Source organism: Erpetoichthys calabaricus, chromosome 6 (genome assembly GCF_900747795.2).
Source record: "Erpetoichthys calabaricus chromosome 6, fErpCal1.3, whole genome shotgun sequence".
NCBI classification, from domain to species: Eukaryota; Metazoa; Chordata; class Cladistia; order Polypteriformes; family Polypteridae; genus Erpetoichthys; species Erpetoichthys calabaricus.
The window spans coordinates 71,289,542-71,317,511 of NC_041399.2; the positions used below are offsets into that span (position 1 = coordinate 71,289,542).

Sequence of the window (27,970 nt, forward strand, 5' to 3'; positions counted from 1 at the left end):
TTTAAAAAGTTGGTCACTTAATACTTTTTGTTTCTTTAATGTAATGGACATTTCTAGAAAATATGTAGAATAGGTTAAAAAAAAAAACAAACAAACCATATAAAACATCAGTGGCATATGGTTGTTTAGGAAGGTCTGTACCAAATAATATCTTAGACTTCTCCACTAGAAATACAATAAATATTATTACAGGTCAGTGCTGAATAGGTTTCTAAAAATGTATGTATAGGAATCCATTTTGTGTTCTTGGTCTCCATTTTCTAAAGGTTGTTTGCATTATAATCATCTCGTTCATAGGTTATTGTCTCGAGCATCTGTGCAATGTGATTGGCCATCTCCTGAGTTCCCGCTGCCACTACCCTGCGAGACATCAGGTCCAGCGGCCCACCTACAAAGACAGCAAACACAAGGAACTATGAGTTCTCTCTGCATTCATCTCCAAAAGCAGCAAACCTCTGAAATGCACTGCCCTACCGGTAAATGTTATCAAATAATTTTCCACTTTGTTGATATCTGTCTATCTACTATAATAACATGACTCCATGAAGCCATGGAATGTGAGAAAAGGTGTTATATATGCCCTAATCACGAGAGAGGATGGTGTTTGCAGATTCTCCTCACCTGATGTATCGATCACATTTCCGCCAGCTTCCCTGATGATGACCGCTGCTGCCGCAATATCCCAGCAATGGAGTCCAAACTGGTAATATGCTTCTGCTGCCCCTGCTGCTATCTGGCAAAGAGCTAAGGTTGCACTGCCAATCACTCGAATGCTGAGGACAAATTGAAAGTTGTAGTTAAAGCAGGGCTAGTGATGTTTGAACTTACCTCTGACAAGTCACTGACACCTCCCCACTTCACTATATATTCCCGTGCTTTCTAGTGTACAATCATTAATCAATTTCATTTCACTCACATCCAACAGAAGAATACAACATACTTGACAAATGCGAGGTGACCATTCAACCCATCAAGCTCATTTCTTGAGTTAATAGCTAAGCTGTCCCAGTATCTCGTCCAGATACTTCTTAAAGGTTTCTGCTTCGACTACGTCACTTGGTAGTTTGCTCCAGAGTCCCACAACTCTTTATGTAAAGAAGTGTTTAATCTAGCAAATAGAGTGAAACTCTGTCCAGAACTATCTCACACCTCACTCTTGTGCACACTCTCACTTTGTGCGCCAGTTCATTGAGAACTCTGAATTGTCATTTAGGGATGCAGGAGGAAAGCCCACCTGGATATGGGGGGAGCTTGCAGGGTCCACACAGATGGCACGTGGGCAAACCTGGGATGGTGGATGTATGAGGCAGCAGGGTGAAGCAGGGTGTCGCGAGCTAAACAAAAATCAAGAAGCCATACAAGCGCCATGGCAGGTGGAGGAGTGAACCACTAATGGGAAAGAAATGCATCGGCAATTTCAACTTCTCATTTTAGTTTTTAATTAATTACAATAACTATTTTCCAACAGTGACCTAAAATAATATCTGGAAAAAAAAACTTTAAACAATCACTGTTAATAAACGTGCATCTTTGTAGATCATAAATAACGCTAAGATAACGATAATTTTCCTCCCAAATTAAACAACATTTTTTTGCTGGTTTTGATATTTATTGGATTTTTGTTCATCTAGTACGGTATGATAATGTAATGAGACACAAAAACTAAGAAAAGAGAACTGGAACTAGTCAAACAAGATTAACAAAAGAAATCTTAAAAGAGCCAAAGGTCTAAACTGGAAGGAGCATAACAGTCCAAAAAATCACAAGTCAAAAAATGAAACCAAAAATTCTAACGATCTAAAAATTGTTTTGTTTTTTTTTTTCTAAATTAAATTACTAAACAAGAGAGTTGCTGTGTCTTAGAAGATATCCATCTATGTCCTCACAGGTGGCGCAGTGGTAGTGCTGCTGCTTTGCAGTAAGGAGACTATGGAAGATTGTGGGTTCGCTTCCTGGTTCCTCCCTGTGTGGATAGCGCTTTGAGTACTGAGAAAAGCGCTATATAAATGTAATGAATTATTATGTCCAACTTACTGCACCGCCATCTTAAATAGTAACCACATGATGATGTCAGGCATCACAAGGTCACGGCACACAGCATGGCCATGGTTGGTAAATCACACGCGAGCACGTCACTGTGCCACCCGCCACCCTGAATTTGAGGGTGTAGTAGAAACATTCGATAATTCACTGCCCCAAAATGGCAACACAGTAGTGTCACCATCAGAATCAGAATATCTTTATTGTCATTGTAACAAATACAATGAAATTAGGTGCAGTCCCTGCGGTGTCAAAATATAAATAAAATATAATTTAAAAAAAAGGATAAATAGAAATAAGGTAGAACACAAACATTCAACATAAGATATTAATTGCACATTGCATCATGACGATAAAAAAATTAAGTACTGTATCAGAAAAAATAAAGAATAATACATAAAATGAAATTTCTGGACATGTCAAAAAAGCAATATTTATAACAAATATATGACAATACTTTGCCTAGACTGAAGTTTAAGTGTGCCAGAACCTTCTCAAGCCGGCTTAACCCAGTTCAGGACCGCCGGGGCTTGAGCCTCTCCCAGCAACACTGGGCACAATGTAAGAAACATCCCTGAAGAAGGTGCCAGTCCACTCTGTGGAGGCGAACAGAGCTGCCCGTTAATTTCACATGCACGTCTTTGGGATGTGGGAGGAAAACCAACAAAGACACGGGGAGGACATGCAGGTGATTTATACACAGATTTTAGGCTTCATTTCCAGCAGCTGAGATGCTAGGCAGCTAACGTTGATAAAGAGAATGGTCGGACATTGTTAGCATTAGACCCAAAGCAGTTGAGGGAGAAATCAGGAGATGACATGGAAAAAACAGCAAGATGGGGCGCAGTTGGATGCAACAAGTTTCTTCTCTCCAGTCTGGTGCTTTGTTTGTTTGACCCTCGTTTTTGATAGTCGATTTATGTCATACACACCTCCCATATAGCCGTCAGGATTTAATTGATATTAGATTACAATATAAATTAAACACTATAAACCACTGGAAGCTATAGCAAGAACACCAGGGACGCCATGGATTATTATCGAACGCAGAAAGCGATGGAGATGTCAAAGGGAGAGGATACAATACCTACAGATTGCTACAAATGGTTTTGTGATGATCATAGACTTGGCTTCACCCGCAAATCCCTGATGCTGCAATACAACTAGCAGATCGCACAATCCACCAACAGGACAAGAACAAAAACTCAGGTAAGAACAGATGGGGTGGTTTATTCATTTATGTGCACAATGGCTGGTGCATTAAGAGCAGAGTTACAGGCAGACATTGTTCTCCTGAAATAGAAGTTTTTCCTTTACCAAAGGAGATAACTGTGGTAATTGTGACTGCTGTTTATATTCCGCTGGATGCAAACATTAGTACGGCTCTTAACATCCTTTATGCTAAAGTAAATAAACCGCAGCAGGCTTCTCCCGATGGAGCACATATCATTGCTGGGGACTTTAATCAAAAGACTGTACTTCCTAATGTCACTCAGTATGTGGAATGCTCCACCAGAGGGGATAATACACTTAATCGTGTGTATTCAAATATAAAACATGCTTCTAAAACCACACCCATCCTGCACTTAGGTCAGTCAGATCATATTTTATTGCTCCTTATTCCATCATACATATCGCTCAGGAGAAGGACAAAACCAGTTACAAAAACCATAAACACTTGGCCTGAGTGTGCTTGCTGTCTCTCAGCTTCACGACTGTTTAGCACAGACAGATTGGGATCTGTTTGAACAACAAGACTTAATGGAATACAGAGAAACTGTTCTATTCTACATCAAGGGCTGTGCTGATAATGTCACTGACACAAAGAAGATCAGGGAGTTTCCAAATCAGAAACCCTGGATGACAAAAGAAGTACAGATAATCCTCAAAAAAAACAACACCGCCTTCAGGTCAGGTGAACAGCAAGACCTGACCTGAAGAGAGGTATCAAAGAAGCCAAAGAGGCCTATATGAGGAAAATATACGGCAAGTGTGGGCAAGGAATTCAACTCATTACAAACTACAAGGGCAGTAACCGCAGGTCTGTCAGCTCAAATACCTCACTGACAGAGGAACTGAACCATTTCTTTGCCAGGTTGGAGGTGATGAGGTCCAACGTGACCATACTGATAACACCAGCCCACAGCACCCACACGCTCACTCTGTAAGAATATGAGGTGAAACGAGTGCTCAGGATGGGGAACCCAAAGAAAGCCAGTGACCCTGATGGATACTCAAAGCATGTGCTGCCATACTTGCCAGGGTCTTCATGAAGATTTTTCTCTGGCATCAGCCAATATTCCACCCTCTCTAAAATCATCAATCATCATCAAAAGTGCTATAGAGAGCTTAAGTGATTATAGACCGGTTGATCTCACGCTGCTAGTAATGAAGTGCTTTGAGAAATTGATCTTACAGCACGTTAAATCCTGCCTCTCACCCACTTACTGATCAAACAGGTCCACAGAAGATGCCATTGCTACCACTCTACATACTGCGCTGAGCCATGTAGATCAAAGTGGGAGCTATGTAAAGCTGCTCTTTGTAGACTACAGTTCAGTATTTAATACAACAATACCTGATATATTGGTAAGCAAGCTGACAGACTTGGGCACACAAAGGGTTAAACTCGGCCCTCATCTCTCCTCTTCCCTTTTCCTCAGCACAGGATCTCCACAAGGCTGTGTGTTGAGCCCACTACTTTACGCTCTGTACACATAAGACTGCACCCCTACCCATCCCAGAAATACTATCATTAATTTTGCAGATGACATTAATGCAACAGAGCTCATATTAGAAGGAGATGAGGATTTCGAGATACTGACAGAATGGTATTCAGTGAATAACTAAACACTGAACACCGCAAAAACCGAGAAACTCATTGTGGACTTCAAAAAGCACAATACAGGACCAGTTCCTCTCTACATCAATGGAGACCATCTGGATAGGGTGCTCATTTTCAAACTCCTGGGAACCCACATCCCAGAGAACCTTTTCTGGTCTGAAAACACCGCAGCAATGGTCAAAAAAACATAACAGAGACTGCATTTTCTGAGAGTGCTCAGTAAAAACAACTTGGAGCCAAAACTATTGGTGGCTTTTTATTGTTCAACCATCGAGAGCATCCTGGCATACTGTGTCACAGTGGGGTACACAGGATGCAGAGCAAAAGACAAGACGGCTCTCCAGAGTGTCATAAACATAGCACAAAGAATCACAGGCTGCTGTCTGCCCTCCCTGGAAGACATTGCCCGCTCCTGCTGTCTAACCAGTGCCACAAATATCATTAAGGATCCTTCACATCCTGGTCACCACCTGTTTGAACTGTTGCCCTCTAGTTGGCGTTATAGATCTTTAAAAGCATGGACCAACAGATTCAGAAACAATTTCCTTCCAATGGCCATAAATACAATTAACAAAAATAAGCAAATCAAAGCGAGTTAAACAATTTTTGGTCAGTGCTAGGAAATACATGCTGCTGCTGCCCTCGTGCAGCTACTCCTCCGTGAATGGCATTATTTATTGTATTTCTACTATGTGGTGGCACTAAGGCTAGGGATCTGTGCTGACAATCGTAACGTTGCCATTTCAAATCCCGTAAACATCAGAAGTGACTCTACTCCATCACGCCCTTGGGCAAGGCCTTTAACCTGCAATTGCTTAATCCTGGTATGACGTTAGTCGGCATCCAGCCCTGCAAGCAGGTCCTCCAGCTACAGGGAAAACTTGGAGGCTGGTGGCAGGATTGGGATTCCTGCTGCCGTAAAAAACTTCACACTGTTCCAGTGTGGTGCTGAGGTGTCACCCGCTGCACCCGAGTCCCAATCCAGGTGGTTCAGCGTGTGGTGGGTACCAGCACATGTTCTCGACCTCTGTGTTACTGCCTGTTGTATTTTTTTTATCTCATTTCTTTTTAAGAATATATTTTACATACAATATACTGTTACCTATAAACTGGGCTAAATGAGTAATATCCTTTAGTGCAATAACACTTTTTTTTTTATATTTTATTATTTTTCTGTTGTTCTTCTTGTATTCTCCTCCATTCAAGCTAGTGTGGTGCTGAGGTGTCACCTATTACAAGGCTGTGCTCGGGTCGTAATCTGGGATCCTGACATGGTGTGTTGTGTGGTGGGTGCGGTGCGGTGCGGCGATGCGTTGTATCAGTGCATGCTCCCAACCTCTCCTCTCCTCCTCTTTCTTGTGTGTATTATGTGTTGTAGTTTTTTGGGGTTTTTTTTCACAAAAGCAGTGTTTGCTTTTTTTGGTACCAAGCTGGAGTGGCACTCGTAATTTCATTGTAATTTTTTTTACACTGACAATAAAGGCTTTCTATTCTAAAGATTAGAATTCATGCAGGAGTTGTAACCAGGAAGACTAATATAAAATGAAATTAGCAAAGAACAGGGCAAGTAGTCAGAGACACGGTCAAAGGACAGAGTGGTAACCAAAAAAAGGGTGCAGGTAACCAGAGCAAAACAAAAACACGAAAGACAAAATTTACATTTAATGGGCAAAACATCTTGCATCACCCCAGTCCCAAAGGTATCACATCCTAGTGAGCTAAATGACTTCCGGCCTGTTGCTCTGACATCACATGTGATGAAGACCATGGAGAGGCTGCTGCTTCACCACCTGAGGCCACAGGTTCAACACGCCCTCAACCCTCTGCAGTTTGCATATCAGGAGAAGGTGGGAGTGGAGGATGCCATCATCTACATGCTACACCGATCCCTCTCCCACTTGGACAGAGGCAGTGGTGCTGTAAGAATTATGTTTCTGAACTTCTCTAACGCCTTCAACACAATCCAACCCTACTCCTTAGGGACAAGCTGACAGAGATGGGAGTAGATTCATACCTGGTGGCATGGATCGTGGACTATCTTACAGACAGACCTCAGTATGTGCGTCTCGGGAACTGCAGGTCTGACACTGTGGTCAGCAACACAGGAGCGCCGCAGGGGACTGTACTTTCTCCGGTCCTGTTCAGCCTATATACATCAGACTTCCAATACAACTCGGAGTCCTGCCACGTGCAAAAGTTCGCTGACGACACTGCTATCGTGGGCTGCATCAGGAGTGGGCAGGAGGAGGAGTATAGGAACCTAATCAAGGACTTTGTTAAATGGTGTGACTCAAACCACCTACACCTGAACACCAGCAAAACCAAGGAGCTGGTGGTGGATTTTAGAAGGCCCAGACCCCTCATGGACCCTGTGATCGTCAGAGGTGACTGTGTGCGGATGGTGCAGACCTATAAATACCTGGGAGTACAGCTGGTTGATAAATTAGACTGGACTGCCAATACTGATGCTCTGTGTAAGAAAGGACAGAGCCGGTTATACTTCCTTAGAAGGCTGGCGTCCTTCAACATCTGCAATAAGATGCTACAGATGTTCTATCAGACGGTTGTGGCGAGTGCCCTCTTCTACGCGGTGGTGTGCTGGGGAGGCAACATTAAGAAGAAGGATGCCTCACGCCTGGACAAACCGGTGAGGAAGGCAGGCTCTATTGTTGGCATGGAGCTGGACAGTTTGACATCCGTAGCAGAGCGACGGGCACTGAGCAGGCTCCTATCAATTATGGAGAATCCACTGCATCCACTAAACAGTGTCATCTCTAGGCAGAAGAGCAGCTTCAGCGACAGACTGCTGTCACTGTCCTGCTCCACTGACAGACTGAGGAGATCGTTCCTCCCCCAAACTATGCGACTCTTCAATTCCACCCGGGGAGAGTAAACATTAACATTATATAAAGTTATTGTCTGTTTTTACCTGCATTGTTATCAATCTTTAATTTAATAATGTTTTTTGTATCAGTATGCTGCTGCTGGAGAATGTGAATTTCCCCTTGGGATTAATAAAAGTATCTATCTATCTATCTATCTATCTATCTATCTATCTATCTATCTATCTATCTATCTATCTATCTATCTATCTATCTATCTATCTATCTAGTGAGAAGATGATTACATCTTGCCTGAAGAAGGGGCCTGAGTTGCCTCAAAAGCTTGCATATTGTGATCTTTTTACTTAGCTAATAAAAGGTGTAATTTTGCTTGACTTCTCACTACATTCATAATGGCTAACACGGTACAGCACCCTAGTACTACATTTAACGGGCAGAAAACATTGTTTGTGAATTCAAATCTTGGACAACCAGGATGAGCATAATGCTGTCACAGTAATAACGTCATGCGTCACACGCTCCCAGTTATTAAGTCTTGGCATAGCAACCGTCAACAAAGCTGTTCTAGAATGGCAGCATCTATGAGGAAAACAAAGTGGGGCTGGGGAGAACATGAATTATATTTAACACAGGTAAAAACACATTGGAACGAAAAACAAATATTGCTAATTGATTTCTTAAAAACCTTCAAAAAAGGCCATTTTTAAAGGCTAAGGAACAGTTGGAAAAAAATGACAAAATTAATTCAGCATATTAGTGGTCAGGAGACAAAAATGGAAATAAAAGTCAAGAGGTATGGAGCTAAAGACCTAACACTATCCAGAACTTGTCTAACACTAAACGAAAGTCGATTTGGTACGTTTCTCTTTTAGGTCAAACCTCGTATACCACTTTTAAAATGACACCTGATGATGTTGTCACATAATGATGCATGCGACATGACTAGCTCATTAAAGTCTGGACGCCTTTCTAAGTACACCACCATCTTTTAAAGCAGCGACTTGATAACAGCACACTCCGCAAAACATTAGTGACCAGCAACAAGTGTAGTTGTCATAAGCAGTAATGAAAAAAAAATTACTCAAAATGGTGGTGCCCGTAAACAAAACAGCATTGTGATGATGGCACCAAAACAACATAAGAAGAATTAAACTAGAAAAATAATTATTAATTTTGTATTAAAAAATAGATGAAACGAAAAACGGTCATGAGCCTAACAGATTCCTAAACCTGGGATCATGAATTAATACAGGAAATTTGGTGACCACCATGCTGCTCCAATTTAAATATATTTATGCTGAATTCACCTTTTTTAATGCACTTTCTAATTACATTTGTTGTATCCATCTATTAAACAACACGCTTTACACAATTCAAGACTACGAAGGGCTGAAGCCTATCTTGGTAGAACTGTGCGAAGCCAGGAGCAAAACCCAGACAGGCAGACTCATATCAGGACACCTCAGGGTCAGCAATCACACAAACAGGGAGGTCTCTGGAGACGTCACACAAAAACTAGACCACCTAGAGAAAAACGAACATGGAGATGGTGAGCGGCTCCTGGATTCGTGGGGTGGCAGTGCTAACCACTGTGACACCACGCCACGCTGAATTTAAGGTTGTCGTAGAGACGTTAGCTGAAATAAACAGGATGGCGGTGTAGGTGAAGGGTTATGCTGACTGATGTGGAGAGCGAAAAGATGCTTAGTATTAAAAAAAACAACAGACAATTCACATTAGTTAGATTTAACATATTTACAAATGGTGAAAAATTAAATTGTTAAATATTTCTAAAAAGGGCTGTCTCTGGAATATGCTACACACACACACAACTTTACTTACTATTAAAATACAGTGCCACATAAGCTGTGTACTTCAACCGACAGAAATATACATTAACTAATAACTGCAAAATATATTAAGTTGCCAATAATAATTTAATAATTTTATCTTACCCATGAACATGTGCTTTAAGAAACCTTTCCATGTTTCCAAGAAAAATCTTCAGGGTCTCTGGGTCTCGCTTTGCACCAATTTCAGTTAAAATCAAAGCCTTGGACAAATCTAGTATAATTTAAAAACAGGCAAAATGTATATGAGTAAATGTTCCCACTGGCAATAATTCATTATTTTTAGAGTGAAATATCAACCAGGCTAGTACATCTGCTCTGGATTTGAAAGACATGAATTATTTAGTCAAATTTAGTGCCCAACAATAAATCAGTCAGTGGAATTCTGCAATTAGCCAGGCTTAAAAAAATATAAAAGAAAGAAGAATCCAAGATTATGGTGTGAATTATGGAAGAGCCTGTTTGAATGCTATATTGAATATTGGGATCAGCTTCACGTAGATGATGGCTGGGGAGTGACATCTTCATTTGGGAGGCTGGAAATTGTGTGTCTGTGGAAGCAGTGAAAGGCACTAGTAATAGCGGTTGTGTTTCCACAGATCATGATGCTTAGATGAAAAACCCAATCCTTCCACAATTCAGACAAGCAACCTCAATAATTACAGTATGTTCAGGCCTCACTGCACATGGATATGACCCAGTGCTGGTATTAAGGGGCTTCATGTTAAGATTGTGACCAGTATTTACTGAGGTTAATTGAAAGAGCATTTTTATTAATTTTTTTAGCATTTTATTGATTTTATTAAAATCAAATAACATTCCATACAAGCAAGTCAAGTTTAACAAAACTAGGATCGAAAACAAATCACCTCCCACCCATGAACTTTTAGTTGTCTTATGTGATGTGGTATCTGGCTGGCATGGCTTCATCACGGGCACTGGATGCATCAAGATTAGTAGAGAAGGGGTTGGTCCTGTGGAAAACAAGGAGGTAAAGCAAAGTGGCAGGAACTGAGTACTTGTGCCTGCTAGCAAGACAGGGGCCACTAGGGGGTGGTGTTTTTGCAACTGAAACTTTCTAGGGATTAGAGAGAAAGTGGTGACCTAGAAGAACCAAAAGAAATTCCGCTAGGAAGTCAGCGAGCAGAAAATCCAGCCTATGCTAGGACTCCTGAACAGATACGAGTCCATGGTGAGCTGGCAGTGGGCATCAACAGGCTACACGTTTTCTAGAAGGTATTTAGATTCCATGGTGCCCATGTAAAGGTGAAGACAGGATTGACAGCCAGAAGACAAGGACAATTCTGCCCATGCATTAGAGGGCAACACACAGTCACTGGGCAGAGCCCTGTTTCTTTTTTTAAGAAAGGCCGGTAGCACGTCGGCCACCATGGGACACCCCTATGCATGGGTCAGGGGGAACCATACACTAACATGACGTCCTTTAGTCAAAAACAGGTTGTCCTGATGCGAGAAGTAGTTTCAGGGCCTCACACGAAACCTACCATAGGAAGAAGTATAAAGTCGCCTTGTGGTAGGAACAAAATGATGTGAAGGCTCCCTGAAAGGAAGGACAGCAGGCCAGAAAAGTCTTAAACGAGAGACGGAGAAACGGAAGAGAACTCTTGGTGGAAGAGCCACCCCACCTCTCAGCCAGAGTGTAGCTCAGTGACAGCAAAGCCCAGTGGAACGTCAATGGTTTTTGTTTTTTTTTTGCTCCGCTTTTCCTTTGAACTTTGTGCTACCCGTGTTTTTATGACACCCTTGTGTGTTTAAAATCAAAACAAAAAGTGATACCATTCTGTAACACATTGCAATCAACGACTTAGTGGCTTTTTAGTGCAAAAACAGCTGAATGTTCATATACAATTTTACTAAATTGTCACTATAACATTTTTGCATACAATATTGAAATGTGATAAGTTTTTTCTGGGGGGAAGGCAAATTGCTGACTTCTCATCGCTCTTTAGTGTCTAGTTTGGACTCTGACAGATTAATGACATACTCATATTTTATTCTCTTTACAATTCTAAATTCTAGTGTTTAACTGCTCCCTATTAGTGACTTTTATTTCTATAAGAACAAACGGAAATAAGCCTGCTCTCCAGGAACTGGCCACTATAAATGGAAGTCTAAGTAAGAGTTGACTTTTTTGGTGTTCAGTAATTTAATATGGCAGAAAAAGTAATGATAGCTTCAGGCTTTTGATTAGGCAAATATAACGCTTGTTGTCTTATATTATTTATATGCGTCATGCTATAGAGCCTGGCTCCATGCTTGACTCTGAGGCCTTTCCAGTGTTTTGTTAGCATTTCAACTGCAGTTCTACAATGGCACTGTAGTGATGAAAGCAGCACCACAGCTTAGCTTAGCACCATGAATGTGTCTTTTGTGTCAATGCGCTAACATTATGGTGACAAATAGCACTGAAATTCATTCACACACACTTCAGCGCTGCAGCTTGCCTGACAGAAGACAGTGCACATTTAATTGTCACCTAGGTGCATAATCGGCGGCTAAATGTGCTGACTCATTTGTGACTGTCACCATGAGACAAAAAAGTCAAATCAGACTGCCAAGTGTCTCCTACAGCAGTTTCAAAAAATAATTTTAACCTGCACACAGGATTTTTGTATTAAGTATATTGTATATGTGAAAACAGCGCACAGCTTCAATGGTCTGTTTCGGAATAAAAAAATACAGTACAGTAAATGACACACCACAACTTTGATTATTTTGAAGAAAGTAAGTCAGTTCAAAAAAAAGTGCCAGGAAGACATAATGTAGATGGACATTAAAGAATCTGAAATGTCCATCCTTCCATTTTCTGCCCCTGCTTATCCAGCTCCTTAGTGAAACATTAAAACAAACATGAACAAAAATCAAGGTGGCAAAAAAACAGACTTATTTTGGTTGAATGTTCCTAGAACTAACATGTTTTGATAATTGAGTTGGACTGGCAGAACTCTAAATATGTTGAAATGGCATCTTTATCTATGTGCATTCCGTATATGAAACCGGAATAGGAGTTCAGGCAGAGCGGTGAGCAAACACTCATTAGGACTCAACAAGGCCTGCTGAATTAAAAAGCGCAGTCTCAGTTATGGGACATAACTCTGGACCCCCTGGAGGAAGTAGCAGAGGAGAGAATGAAAACAAAACTGACAGCCGTTATGAACACTGCTGCACATCCTCTCTTTGACACATAATAAAATTAATAATTATAACTCTTTAGATTTATTTGCTGCTTTTCTCACTACTCAAAGTGCTTTTACAAACTCCACGCAGGGAGGACCCGGGATGCAAACCCATGTTCACCTTACTGTGAGGCACTGAGTATGTTCAGCCAATGAATTCTTCAGCACAAGTTTGTCAAGAAACGCGACTGGGGCTCCTTTATACCAATGGCAGTACACCTGACTAATGCCTTACTGGGACTGTTATTTTTCACTGTTACCCAAGTCAGATGTTTTCCTTCTTTTTAATCATTCTTGTGTGTATTTGTTTGTTATAATATTTATTTCTTTATTGAATGTCTGTAAAAAGCCAAGATTTCCCCTGAAGACAAATACAGTGTGTTTGAACGAACAAAAAATCGATCTGTCTAAGTCTGATAATTAAAGAGGAAAAACTTTATACATGTGGCCTTAAACTGAACTGGCTGGTTATGGGCAGTGATCGCTCCAATGTGAATCCACAGAACTGGAAGAACTTATCAATCAATATGTAAATACATGGAGAGAACATGTAAAGCTCATGCAGACCCTGGTGCCATGAAGCAGAAATGACAGCTTTGCACTACCTAGAAAAGCCAGCATAGAAGGAGCTCCATGAGTGGCGATGGCACTGGTGGTGAGAAGGGGGTGCGTGCACACACAGCATTTGTACAGCACTTCAGACATGTCTCCCAGCCCACCCTGATGCATGGCGGCCACTGAAGAGCCGGAGGAATGAGTGGCAGAAGAGCTGAGTCTGACCCCAGCTGAGTGGAGTGAGGTGTAGTGCAAGAGCAGGCCAAAGGATGTAACAGCTGGGAACAAAGGTCACTATGTGGTGGAAGCAGCCATTGAAGAAGCCAGAAAGTCCATTTTAGGGACATCTTACCAGCAGTCAGTGTAAAGTGACTAATTCCATTTCTCCATTTCTTGCACCCCACTGGGTGTTTAGAATATTCTCTCTCACTGAAGCAAAAGCATATATTATCAACCCAGCTTCCATATGGTGAAAGAATATAAATGACATTAAGTGTGATTTTGTTATTGCCTAGTTGTCTACAGAACAGACACAGCAACTCACATGTGAGCATCAACATTTAAAATTCAGTAACAGCGCTTAGCATTCCGAGGTGAATCCACACAGAGCAAAGCGTACATTCTCCTTTTAAAGTGGCTGAATATCACAATATTGTTTTGCTTTGTGCTTTTTTCCCCGTCTTAATATGACATGGATACGCTGTTGTAGAATATGTGTGTAATCTCAACAAGTGGATCAATCCTCAATAACATTTTTGGCTTGAAAATGAAATGGATTTGGTAAATTTTAAGGCTTTTTCATTCACCTATGGACCCATGTACACTTCATCCCATTGTAAATTGCAAAAACAGACAGGGATTCTTTAAAATTTACAAAAAAAAAATACTTTTATGTGGAAAATTAATATATACTATGGTTGTGAAGAAATAACTGATTTGACAAATACTGTACTTCTTCTTTAAAGCCAACAAATGCGTATGTCCGGCAATGAGGTCTGAAATGTAACAACAACGCAAACCTTAGGAGACCACTCAGTCGATACAACACATCTGGCTAGGAAAGATCTAACTTGTCCAAATACCTTATGAAGCTCTTTTTCTCATAACAATAAAAAAAAGACATGCAAAGATAAAATACACTGAAGATTCAAGTCAAAAACAGATGTGACAGCTAAAAAAAATTCCCTAACCAAATTAATGGCTGAAGTCCAAGACAACAACTTGAAAGTACAAACACAACATTCCCAGACCAAAATGCCCAAATAATACAGAAACCATACCAACCCTGCTCCAAACTCTAAGTTTAATATATCCCCCTTAACTGCTCTCAGTGGCACCACCATTAAGCCTCTCTTTGAAGTACTCTGTTTGAGAGTAGTGCCAACTATTGCCATCTCCACTAGTTCTGACAGAATCCTTACAAAGTGTAATATATATATAAATAAATAAATAAAAACATCTACGCGTGGAGGTGTGTGTGTCTGTCTGTCCGGCCCAGAAGTGAGAGGTGGAGTCAGGGTAAGGGCTACACCTCCGACGAAACAGAAAACTCGCTTAGCCACTAATAACACAAGCAAGGCCAGCACGTCAGCAAAACAAAACCTCAGAAGAAAGACAAAGTCGCTTAGCCGCTAACATCAGCAAAACGGTATCCCTTTGACTTTTCCTCCTGCCACTAATAAACAAACGAGGTGATCACGTCGGCAAAACGAAACCTCCAAGGAAAGAGACACTCGGTTCGCAGCAAGGTAAGCACATCGGCAAAACGGTACCCCTTTAACTTTTTCTCCTGCCACTAATACACAAGTGAGGCGATCATGCCTGCAAAAGGAAACCTCAGAAGAAAGTCGCTTAGCTGCTAATGCACAAGCGATGCGAGCACGTCAGCAAAACGAATCCTCCTAGGAGAGAGGTGCACAGAGCAGTTCCTTTCAATTACCTGACATCTACATTTCAATTTTTTTTCTGACAATTTCAATGGTTTCTAGAACCCCGGGCTTTTTACAGCATATATATATATATATATATATATATATATATATATATATATATATATATATATAAAACCACCAGGCCCACTGGATACCCGAAGAGATCTTATCTCAATGGGAAAAAAAAGAACGTAATTAGCTGGTAAGCCAAATTTTTTGATGAAGAAAAAAATTATCCCAAATCTTATAACAACTCAAAAGGTATTATTAGTATTATTATTAAAGTTTTAAAGTATTTGTTTCAACTACATGACTTAAAGACTGCTCCAAATCCCCAGGGGCGTTTGGGTAAAGAAATGCTCCCTGATGTCCATCTTAATCACATGATTTAAACTGTTAGGACAGCAAAACACTACAAGAGTCTGAAAAGAAACAACTGTGCAGTTACAACAGTAAGACTTCATACTCCTAAACAATAATCCCCACCCAAGTTGCCCTTCGATATCGAAAACAAACCTGTTTCCTTTGACACTTGAAGCTTTAGACCATTGCAGAATGCACCATGGCCTTTTCTTGCAGTGTACAGGTTCTCTTCAAGGCAATGGTAGATGACACCAAATTCAAGCTATAAGAAAAATAAAAAAAAATGAGTGAAACGTGTGTATACGCACCTAGCAGACATAAAAAAACAAAACTAAGGCTCAAAATTTTCAAAGTGAAACAAAAAAAAAAATCTACATTAAAAAACGAGAATACTTCAAGCCTTTTTTATTAGACTGTAACACTAGTTCACAAACATAGAAAAAAATAATAATATCCCAAATTGGATTAAATCCAATGGTTTCACACAGGCGAGGAGCAAATCTGAACCCTGAACTTCAGATGGCCATCAAATTAGAAACTTACGGAATGTATCTTATACCTCTTTGTTCACAGCAAAACCAATGCTCACAGCAACCATTGGAAAACTGAAAAAGACATTAAACAGATCAGACATCGTATACAACATTGCTTTTGCCATTTAACTAAAAACAATAACATAAAATTAAGAAAAAGGTTTTATACCATTTCTTTCTGTAAATTGTGAAAATATCCAACTGTAAAGTAATTATATAAAAATTTTGTAGTTGAAATGTGTATTGTGCTACCAATAAGAAAAAGTGACTTATATTAGATATATAGGAGATACTGGGTGGGCCTTTTTCTTTCATTCCAAACTTGGTAGGTACGAGGGACTGAAGACCACTAAAAGAGGTTTCAGCTTTCTGCCTACCTCAGGGCCTGCTGTCATCCCTTTGACAGGCCAGGACAGGCTTGTGAAAGTCAAATGGAGACGGGAGACGATCTAACAGTTCCCAAAGACGTCAAAAGATCACCCTTTGTGGGTGATGCCACCACCAGGCAAAACCAAATGGGGAAAATTGGTAATAAAGGAAGTTTTGTCAATCTTCATGCAAAAGAGAAGGAGCTGGGGAACTGTGCCTAAGAAATGGTCTCAAGGCATCAGAGCAAGAAAAAAGAAAATGGTGCTGGGGGACTTAAAGGGAAGGGAATGGAAGGGAGCTCTGATTCAACAGATTGAATTATACTAAATATGCCATTGCCTGGTTTGAAATATTTAACACAGAGCCTCACGTCTTGATGCAGTCACTGAATATACTGTAAGTTTACAGTAGATATACAGAACGTATACTGTATATATAAAAATATATATACTGTACTGCAATGGATGGTACGCATACGATGTCATCCCAGTAGGGATAAAGTGAAGATCCTTACCAGGCCAGGAGGCCAGCTCAATGGAAGGACTGGGAGGGAGACAACAATATATGAATTCTTTCTCCCCCGATTTGCCAGATGGCAGCATTTCTGGGCTTTGGGTCCTATTTGGTTACCAACAGGGCCTACTGGGAACTAGGGTGCCAGAGTGCAGCTTTGTTGGGTTCATTAGTTGCCGCTAGGGGGTCCCACAGGTATGGACAATCTTACTATATGACACTTCCATCTGACCAGGAAATGCTTCCGATGGACCATGTCCTAGCATTGGAAGTACTCCTGGGTCTGTGATAAAAGGAGTCGCTCTGCTTCACCCAGGCAAGCTGGAGTCAGGTGGAAGAAGGACCAAGCTCGCCTGGGAGGAGTGGCGGAAGAGAGAAAAAAGAGGACAAAGAATGTTATTGTGTTTATGCAACTGTCAAGAAGAAGCCTTTGTAACTGTACTTGATGTAATAAACCTTTCATTTGAACCCAGGACTTGTGTCTGTGTACTTGTATCTGGGGTTTGAGGTGCAACAATGCCCCCTAAAGGTCACAATACATATATACATAAATATAACTGACCTTGAACAGGCTTTTGGTTTTTTGGTTCTTTATTTCGCCTTATACAATTTCTTGTATTAGGAATTTGTTAAGTTTTCGCATACACCTTGGGGTCAGAGTGAAGGGTCAGCCATTGTACAGCGCCCCTGGAGCAATTGAAGGTTATGGGCCTTGCTCAAGGGCCCAGCAGAGTAGGATCTCTTTTTTGGCAGTGACAGGGATTCGAACCAGCAACCTTCTGGATACCAGCGCAGATCCAACTCAGAGCCACCACGCCGGCTTAATTGGGTTTAGGGATGTTTATATTATATATATATATATATATATATATATATATATATATATACACACATATACATACAGTACTGTGCAAAAGTTTTAGGGAGGTGTGAAAAAATGCTGTAAACAAAGAATGCTTTCACAAATGGAAGTGTTAATCATTTATTTTCATCAATCAACAAAATGCAGTACATGAACAAAAGAGAAATCTAAATCAAATCAATATTTGGTGTGACCACCCTTTGCCTTCAAAACAGCATCAATTCTTCTAGGTACACTTTCACACAGTTTTTGAAGGAACTCGGCTGGTAGGTTGTTCCAAACATCTTGGAGAACTAACCACAGATCGTCTGTGGATGTAGGCTTTCTCACATCCTTCTGTCTCTTCATGTAATCCCAGACACACTCGATGATGTAGAGATCAGGGCTCTGTGGGGGCCATACCATCACTTCCAGGACTTCTTGTTCTTCTTTACGCTGAAGATAGTTCTTAATGACTTTGGCTGTAGGTTTGGGGTCGTTGTCCTGCTGCAGAATAAATTTGGGGCCAATCATACGCCTCCCTGATGGTATTGCATGATGGATAAGTATCTGTCTGTATTACTCAGCATTGAGAACACCATTAATCCTGACCAAATCTCCAACTCCATTTGCAGAAATGCAGCCCCAAACGTTCAAGGAACCTCTTTCATGCTTCACTGTTGCCTGCAGACACTCATTATTGTACCGCTCTCCAGCCCTTCGACGAACAAACTGCCTTCTGCTACAGCCAAATATTTCAAATTTTGACTAATCAGCCCAGAGCACCTGCTGCCATTTTTCTGCACCCCAGTTCCTATGTTTTCGTGCATACTTGAGTCGCTTGGCCTTGTTTCCACGTTGGAGGTATGGCTTTTTGGCTGCAACTCTTCCATAAAGACCACTTCTGGTCAGACTTCTCTAGACAGTAGATGGGTGTACCTGGGTCCCACTGGTTTCTGCCAGTTCTGAGCTGATGGCACTGCTGGACATCTTCCGATTTCAAAGGGTAATAAGCTTGATGTGTCTTTCATCTGCTGCACTAAGTTTCCTTGGCCGACCACCGCATCTACGATCCTCAACGTTGCCCGTTTCTTTGTGCTTCTTCAAAAGAGTTTGAACAGCACATCTTCAAACCCCAGTCTGCTTTGAAATCTTTGTCTGGGAGAGACCTTGCTGATGCAGTATAACTACCTTGTGTCTTGTTGCTGTGCTCAATCTTGCCATGACATGAAACTGTCTTCCACAACCTCACCTTGGTAGCAGAGTTTGGCTGTTCCTCACCCAGTTTTAAGCCTCCTACACAGCTGTTTCTGTTTCAGTTAATGACTGTGTTTCAAGCTACATGTGACATTGATGATCATTAGCACCTGTTTGGTATAATTGGTTGATCATACACCTGACTATAATCCTACAAAATCCCTGACTTTGTGCAAGTGTACCTATAAGAATTGATGCTGGTTTGAAGGCAAAAGGTAGGAACACCAAATATTGATTTGATTTAGATTTTTCTTTTGTTCGCTCACTTTGCATTTTGCAAATTGATAACAATAAACAATCATTATTTATATTTCTGAAAGCATTCTTTGTTTACAGCATTTTTTCACACCTGCCTAAAACTTTTGCACAGTACTGTATTATTTTTTTTCTTACCTGTGAACAAAATTGCAAGTCCCATCAATAGGATCTATTATCCAGGTTGGATTATCTGTTAAACAGCACTTTTCACCAGCTGCAGAAGATTCTTCACCTATAAAACTGGAACAATTTTATAGAAATTCAAATTAGCTAAAAGGTGGATGAAAATTAAAAAGAGAGTATAAATAAACAGTAAATATTTGTTATCTTACAAAGAAGAAACTTTGAAGGTATCAAAGCAGTACCTGTGAGAAGGATATTTTGCCCTTAGAGAAGAGATGATCAGATTCTCAACCAGGTGATCCGTTTCTGTCACCAGGTCGACAGCTGAGCTTTTTGTGGTTACACATTTGTCATGTTTAACAGCTTCTCTGATGACCTAAGCAAGGCAAACATGACATATTGTTATTCACCATCTGTGCTTATTTGGTTTAGCCAAGTAGAAGTGGTCACTAAGGCCTAATTTATGACACATATTCTGTATCTATCTTCATAATCTTACAATTATTTTTAAACCAAAGTTGTAAATGCACAATAAACACTGAGACCTCTGATACTCACCATTTTAGCTCTGAGTTCTACTGGAAAGGCAGGAAAATAGCATGAGGGATAAAGGGGCCAGCAGTATATACAGATATTACAGAAACCCACATATGTGAATTGACAGCTCCTCTAAATGCAAGCAAGATTAGAAGGGGACCACCAGAGGGTTGGAAGTACTGTCACTGCAAAGGTGCCCTGAAATGGGACAGAGGCCATGTGGCACTAACACAAAGCCAACTGTATGGTGACAGCAAAGGACCTCCATATGGGACAAGTGGAATCCCCACACTTCTGTTATGAGAACAGGTGGTCCAAAAATATTTAATGGCTCGTGTTTGTTTACTTGAGGGTCAGGGTGCAATGGTGCTATGGACTATCAGACTGCCAGATCGTGAATTTTGTAGGAGCATCCTAACTTCAGAACAGTGTAGAATGCCAGGCTAGATTTCAGTTGTTACTGTTTTCCACAGTCACTTAAGGTCTGGGTGTATGCTGGGATGAAGGAGCAGTTGAGAAGGTGAAAGAGTGCAAAAGAGACTAGGAGGTGAAGGGAGTGACCCTTTGGAGCTGTCATCTGGTCTCTTCCATCTATCTCGGTGATGGTCAGAGGTGGGAGCAGGCTGGCCTAATATGTTTTTTAAAACTTAAATGATTATTCACTGTCTTCAGAGTGGAAAGACAGAGGCTCTGGGGGCCAGTCTATCGGCCAAATAATCATCCATCCATTTTCCAACCCGCTGAATCTGAACTCAGGGTCACGGGGGGTCTGCTGGAGTCAATCCCAGCCAACACAGGGCGCAAGGCAGGAACCAATCCCAGGCAGGGTGCCAACCCACCGCAGGCCAAAGAATCATGACTGACTAAAGTATCTAATAATATTCTTTCTTTTAGAAATCAACAAGAGTCTTCACTTTATGTATCATGTGTCTCTTGACTGTGACATATAAAGGGAACTGGTTCTGGTACTGTACATGTTGACCAGGTGGGAACTGATTTCTGAAAGCACGCTGTTTTCTAGCATTAGAAAATGCTAGCACAATACTTGACTTTGTGGTTTCCGGCATCCATATTGACTTGTTACTGAAACAAGAAGCATAAACGGTAAACCACAAATGCTAGAAATGTGTAATTCACATATTTTGCATAGGAGTTCATCTTTGGCCACTTACAAAATCAGCACACTAAAAATACCACTTTCGGGTTCAGGATCAAAACTTTGTGATCCCACCTTGTAGAACACATTAACAGCATTGCCTTCTGTGTGGGACTCACCTCTAGTACTAGAAAATGTGTCACCATAAATAAAGGCAGAGAAGATCTCATCACCATTAAACCAGCATTGAAAATTTGCCTAATGGATGTACCTCGATAATAACGGCATTGTGTTTCTATTTTTACTTGTCCAGTCATTAAGCTATCATATTGCATTGTGCCACTTAGTCTTGTAGCAGAGTTAAAAAGCTGTATATTTTGAATTCCAGTAATTACCGCAATGCTTTCATCATTCCACATAATGCCATTTCTTCATTTTTGATAATTCCCATTCTAAATCATTTAAAAAAACGTGCCCTTGATTTTGTGTAATTTCTGCTTTAATTAGCAACTTGGTACCTTTTATTCTTACAAATTCTGAAGTGGGTGGCATGACCATACAGGGCTAAGCTTTACTACCTAAAGAATCCAGCATACCGAGTTTGACAACCAAGCCTGACTGTGGATATCCTCACCATGTATTCCTGTTTATCTCCCAAGACATGCTATATGTCTTGCGTTAATAGTTCATTTCAAATTGACAACATATGGGTGTGCGTGAGTGGGCCCTATGATAGACTGGCACCCTGTCCAAGCCTGGGTCCTGCTTTGTGCCCATTTGGCTCTGGCTTGCCCCAGCTGTGAACTGGGTGACATAAACTTTTTCATATGATTGTACATTAAAAAGTATCTGCCTGACAGCAGATGAAACACAGTATTGAAAGTTGAGGAAATCATTGATTTTCTGTATGCTTAATGAACAAAAAACTAACTGAGGTGACTGAACAAAGAATCCATCTGTCTTTTATGGAAACTTCTTGATCCAGTTCAGAGCCATAGAAGTGATGCTGCCTCTCCCAGCAGCACTGGGTGTGCACCAGTGTGTCAAAAGGCATAATTACCTAACATGCTGCAAACTGAAGGTAGTCATATTGTAGTTGGTAATTCTTTAATGATCATGAGCAGACATACAGTAGTATTAGGGTGTTATACCGTGTCAGCCATTATGAATGTAGTGAGAAGTCAAGTAAAATGACACCTTTTATTGCCTAACTAAAAAGATCACAATATGTAAGCTTTTGAGGCAACTCAGGCCCCTTCTTCAGGCAAGATGTATTCATCTGAGTTGACTCGAAAGCTTGCATATTGAAATCTTTTTAGTTAGCCAATAAAAGGTGTTATTTTACTTGACTTCTCACTGTGAGCAGACATTAAACTGATGTTTACCTTTGGCATGATGGATGGCACTGTGTGTTAAAATGTGCACCAGGTATTGGGCAAACCCTATTTACAGCTGTCACTAGAACAGAACATTCCATAACACTGTATTTCCCAACATAAGTTAATATTCTGCTATCCTATTACAGATGGCGCAGCTCTCTTACTCTTATCATTCTTCGCCACTGGGTTAAATGTGAATGATTTCTGTCCTCCCTGGCCATCGGACCTTACTCTTTTTCTATGTTAACTAATGGTGTCTTATTTTAATTTCTTATTTTGTCTTTTATTTTTCTTTTCTTCATTATGTAAAGCACTTTGAGCTTTTTTGTATGAAAATGTGCTATATATTGTAAATAAATGTTGTTGTTGTTGATTGTAAAAAAGCATAAGTTCTCTTCAAACATAGCTAATTTGTCACTTTTGTTTTTAAGTGATCCGAGTCATATTGATGTAGCTATAGTCAAATAGTCATGTATGAGAAAAAAAAAATCAATCAACTTAAATTTCAGAGAGAAATTAAACTTATGAAATGGGGCAGTTTGAACCCAAATGTCACATAAGGACAAAAGGAGACTGTAAGCAGCTCTTCAGGATGGAGCACTAGTGGTGTCTAACTGTTCTGAAGGTCTTCACCTTTCTAAATATTATGTGTTCAAAATTCTATCATAAAACTCCATGCTGTCCTACGAGCTTTGGTGGATAATTCTTTGCCTTGTTATTTTTGGGAAAGTGTACTTTCTTCAGCTCATTTGGAAGCAAGCCATCAGTGTTAATGGTTTTGCTGGAATTCCCTTTAGAGTTGGCGACACTGGTGCGTTGTCCTTGAATTGCCTTTCTGCCTGTCTCACAGGCGTCTCAAGGTCACGTCTGGATTTTGTGTACATGAGAAGGACATGAGTATGTAATTATTAATTTAATGTTTTTCATTTATAAGTTATTAAGCCAGTGGGTAGACAGTATTTAACACAGAATATACTGAATCCATGTGTCACTTAAAACCAGTACAAGAGTTTTTGAAAATACAGCAATCATTTTGTTTCAAATCAGCCCATTAGCTGTTGCTCAGCCATTATTTGTCCAGCTATGTACAAACCTGTTTTACAAGTAGGGTGTTCACTTGCATTTCTTTATAAAAAGGAAACATTACAGTAGAGCGGTGGTCAGCAAACTGCACAGGAGCTGCTGAATGGTATGTTTCAGTAACAATAGAATAGCAGGCATCTGGAGTTTATTAGTTTCCTGTGGTAGAATAGGTGATGTCCTGAAAGGTCTTCCTCAGACTGCAATAACTGCAGGACATCACTACAACGTTGGCCTTCAGGTATGATTAAATGTTATAGATGTGCTTCTGTTTCAGCCTGAAGCTACAGGTGAATGGCTATCAGAATAACTGTATTGCTATGCCGTGTAGAAAGGCAATCTCTTCACACAGATCCTCGCTATTGATCTGTGTAGTGACCTGATGACAGAAATCTCAAGTATAAATGAGTGAGGTTCCTGCGTAAGGATTGCGGGCTCACTCTCTGTGATGGGCTGAAAAGTTCACCAATGGGGAGGACCCCAGACCTGAACTGCTGCTGTTTTACTGAATCAAGATGACTAGATTAAAGTGGCTCATCTGTGCAGTTATGTGGCCTCCTGGGTGCCTCTCACAGTTGGTGTACTGTACTCGTACAAGGCACTTCATACTGGAAGAAGACCCAGAACATGCTGGAGGGGGTATATTTTACTTAGCTGACCTAGAAGTGTCTGGAAATTTCCCTGTAAGAGCTGGAGGAAGTTAGCAGGCTTGGACAGTACAGGTTGGTGTGCTGCCAGCACAAATATCTCCAGGAAAATTGTGATGATAAAATTAGTTTTTTTACTACCTGTGGTAATATAATTATATGGCAGCAGAAACTGAAAGACATCATTCATCCTAAAGCCTCTAAACCTGGTTATAAGGCAGCATTCATGAAAAAGAATCTGTGTAGAATAAAAGCAACATTTGTCTTGAATAGAAATGCAATGTCAGCATTGGGCAGCAGTTTCAGTGTGTGTATTAGTTATGTCCCTGTGTAGGACAGACTTTGATTTTTTTTTTATTGTATTCTTTTTTAAATCCCCCACTTTGTGTAAATGAAACACAAACACTATTTACTGTATATATTGCAAATTTACAAGCATTCTCTTACAGGTAAATACTGCATATAGGACACCAGTTTGGATTTCATCTGTGCATGTAAACCATTCTGTATCATTACTTAGTGTATATATCCAAACACATCCTGTATTTATGGATAAACATGCAAAGTCACGTGTAACCTATGTTTATATTTACAAAACACTTACTGTATCTACCAGGCTCTGCATCTGTATAAAGTGAAACTGCACAAATACAGTACTTACATTTCTGTCAAAATCTCTGCTCTGCTGTATAAAAACATATTCACATCATGGTGAATACTACAATGTCTGATCCCTAGTCTAGAATACCCTGATTTCTTATGTGACGTTTCATCACATTTAGGTTTTTTTGTCTCTTCTCTGTTGCTAACCTGGTCCTAAATGTATTTGTTAGAACTGAGCAGATGTTCTAGTGTGAGGTTTTCTTTTTCTTACTTCTTTTTGGTAAACGTTCACTCTCTGTTCCCTCTGTTTTCTATGCTGGCAATTATTTTTTTCTTAGCATTTTTCTGTTGTTCTAGTTTAGTTAATTACGTTTAGTAATTAGGTCAATTGATTCTTTGGAGTTAAGACCTGTAATTGAGTTACAGCCCTCAAGTTCCGCAGTTGTTAAGAGATGCAGTTAGCCGAGGGCTATTTAAAATACCTGTTGTCACAACTTCTAAGTCACAATTGACAGAGCATCTCACTGTGACAGTTTCGTTTTGCATAATGACTTTTTTCTTTATTACTCACGGTGTGCTGAATGTTTGATCCAATGCATTCACCTCTTACTATTGGTATTAAAAAGAGAACCTCCTTTTTCTTTTTTTTTCAGGAATACATTGAACACAAGACATTATGCTGATGGGGTTGAATGGCACTTTGATCTTCAACCATCACCAAGGAGGACCACCTGACATTGCTAAATTTGAAAAAGCCACTAAGGAAGCCTGATGTCACCACTTCTGCATTCAGTGTGTGTCTAAGAAGAGAAAGCTTAGATACACATCAACGTTTAGTGGAGTCTAAGTGGATATTGTTTTCATATTGAATTTACTGGTTTTGTTGGCGTTTTCTTCCTCTGTTTCTTGGATTACTCTTTTGGATCACTGATTCAGCTCCCATTTCCTCCTTTAAGCATTTTTGTTGTTTTTTTTCCTCCTTGTTAGTAACTATTTTGATTTATAAAGATTTTTTTTTTTTGGAAAGTCTCTTCAAGCCAAAGGTTTCTTTATGGTTTCATTTCCCTTAAGAAATACTTGGAGATTTTTTGGGACATTTTAAAGTAATTTTGAAGAGGCAAAAACACCTTTTAGGCCTGAATAAGCCAAAGCAGGCCAGTAGAGATGGGGATTCAGCTACTTGGAGTGAGACCTGCCTGGCTTGTGGAGCCTCCATGAGAACTCACACCCTTTCCGATAAGGCCTTGACTTCATCAATGACCTCATGACTGATTCACAAGTCTTCAAATACATATAATATGCCATAATAATACAAATATAACAAGAGTAACTATATTGTAAGTTTTGGTTAAGGGATGCCTTTGGGACACAGTGGCTCCTGGACATTGCCTGTTGTGTGCCTGTAAGTGCTCATTGCACCTGCTTCTGTGTGTGTGTATGTTTTTTTATGGGGTATGCAAATTTTTTCTCATCCCAAAAAAACATGCATGTTACAATAATACAATAAATTCTCACCACGTCTGTAAGTAGTCCCTGGCATGGCCTAATTCCCTGCCCAGGTTGGTTCTGGTCTTATACCCAAAGCTAATGGCTCCCTTGACCCATGGGTTTGAGAACTACCTCCTGCATGAAAACTATCCATCCATCCATCCATTTTCCAACCCGCTGAATCCGAACACAGGGTCACGGGGGTCTGCTGGAGCTAATCTCAGCCAACACAGGGCACAAGGCAGGTACCAATCCCGGGCAGGGTGCCAACCCACCGCAGGACACAAATGAACACACCCACACACCAACGCTAACTAGGGCCAATTTAGAATTGCCAATCCACCTAACCTGCATGTCTTTGGACTGTGGGAGGAAACCGGAGCGCCCGGAGGAAACCCACGCAGACACGGGGAGAACATGCAAACTCCACGCAGGGAGGACCCGGGAAGCGAACCCAAGTCTCCTGCATGAAAACTATTTCCTTTATAAATCTGTTACTTTTTTTGCCCATAACTTCGTTGTTTTCTCAAAGGCACCCAAACCACAGGGAAAACATGGCCTGCAGATAAGTACCTACTGCAATGAAATACAGCACTCCCACCCCACAGTATCTTCTGGTATCTAAGGCTATAGGTTAATAGTTTAGGTGAGCATTTTGAAATCTAACAGTGATTAATATTCAACATCAAGCGCACTGGCAAATGCCTTAATCTGTGCATGTACCATAAATGAATAATTCAATAAAAATGAACACCTTTTTAGGACTATTTTGTACATACAGTAAAAAAAGAAACTTAGCAATTGTGCTCAGTATTAGGAGAAACCCTGGCTTGCTATTGCACACGGCCATCACTTGACAAATTTAAAGACACCCGAATACAACAATGTATACTTTTTGTCCATATGCCCTTCTTTCTTAATCTCTGCCTGTCAATGCTCGCGACATGTTTTTCCAATCAGTCCATTTTCTGGATTCACGTATCCGGTGACAATGTGGACCGCACGGTCTGCCAGTCCAGTACTGGACACACGCACAAACCACTTTAGATTTTTGCTATCAATCCAGCGCCACGAAAGAATCAGCAGACAGGCACGTTCAGCGGTCAAACTCTGCCTTGCATCGCATTCATTAATACACATGTTGACGTGCATCTCATCTGTTCATTTTGTGCTTATCTGCCTGCTCAGTAGTAGCTGATCTAGGTCACTTCCGTTAAAATAACAGTCTACTGAGCAACTGAGGTTTTACACAATGAAATGATTAATGATAAAATGAAATATTCATGGATTTCACTAAAGCTGTTCTTTAGTATCTGGGCAACCTATAGAAAAGAAGGAATGCAGCAGAAGAGCTTTCCCACCGGACAGGGAAGGCGGTATCGCGTGCCCATGCCCGTGCCCGCCGATACCCCATGACAAACCTGCCCCGCTTTGCGCGCGATCTCCACCGCCGCCTCCATGCATTCCCCCCAGTTCGCCGATGGCTCTTCGTTGCTGGCGGACGTCATGGCTTTTGGACTTGCAAACAAACGACGTCCCCTAAAAGATCACAAGTGCAGGGAAAACAGCGGCGCTCTAAAAGTGCGCGCTGAAATGAAACCCGATGCCCTCCGGTCACAAGG

The 27,970-nt window shown here is 40.7% G+C and overlaps 1 protein-coding gene across 1 annotated transcript; it reads right to left on the bottom strand.

Annotated features, from left to right (window-relative positions):
• On the bottom strand, nucleotides 1–27,970 carry impa2 (inositol monophosphatase 2). Its single transcript, XM_028803684.2, has 8 exons — nucleotides 27,770–27,970; nucleotides 19,761–19,894; nucleotides 19,531–19,635; nucleotides 16,184–16,229; nucleotides 15,778–15,886; nucleotides 9,684–9,792; nucleotides 622–773; nucleotides 1–388 (listed from the first exon to the last, which is right to left on the bottom strand). Exons 1-8 carry the CDS (start codon nucleotides 27,854–27,856, stop codon nucleotides 261–263), a joined length of 870 nt encoding a protein of 289 aa, XP_028659517.1. The 5' UTR covers nucleotides 27,857–27,970; the 3' UTR covers nucleotides 1–260.

Bases quoted from the DNA above. Each gene is read 5' to 3' on its own strand.
- impa2 (XM_028803684.2), bottom strand. From the start codon at position 27,856: ATGACGTCCGCCAGCAACGAAGAGCCATCGGCGAACTGGGGGGAATGC. The intron at 9,793-15,777 runs GTTTGTTTTCGA...AAATTATACTAG, and splicing joins TCAAGTGTCAAAGGAAACAG to ATTTGTCCAAGGCTTTGATT. The intron at 774-9,683 runs GTAAGATAAAAT...ATTTGTCCTCAG, and splicing joins CTTAAAGCACATGTTCATGG to CATTCGAGTGATTGGCAGTG.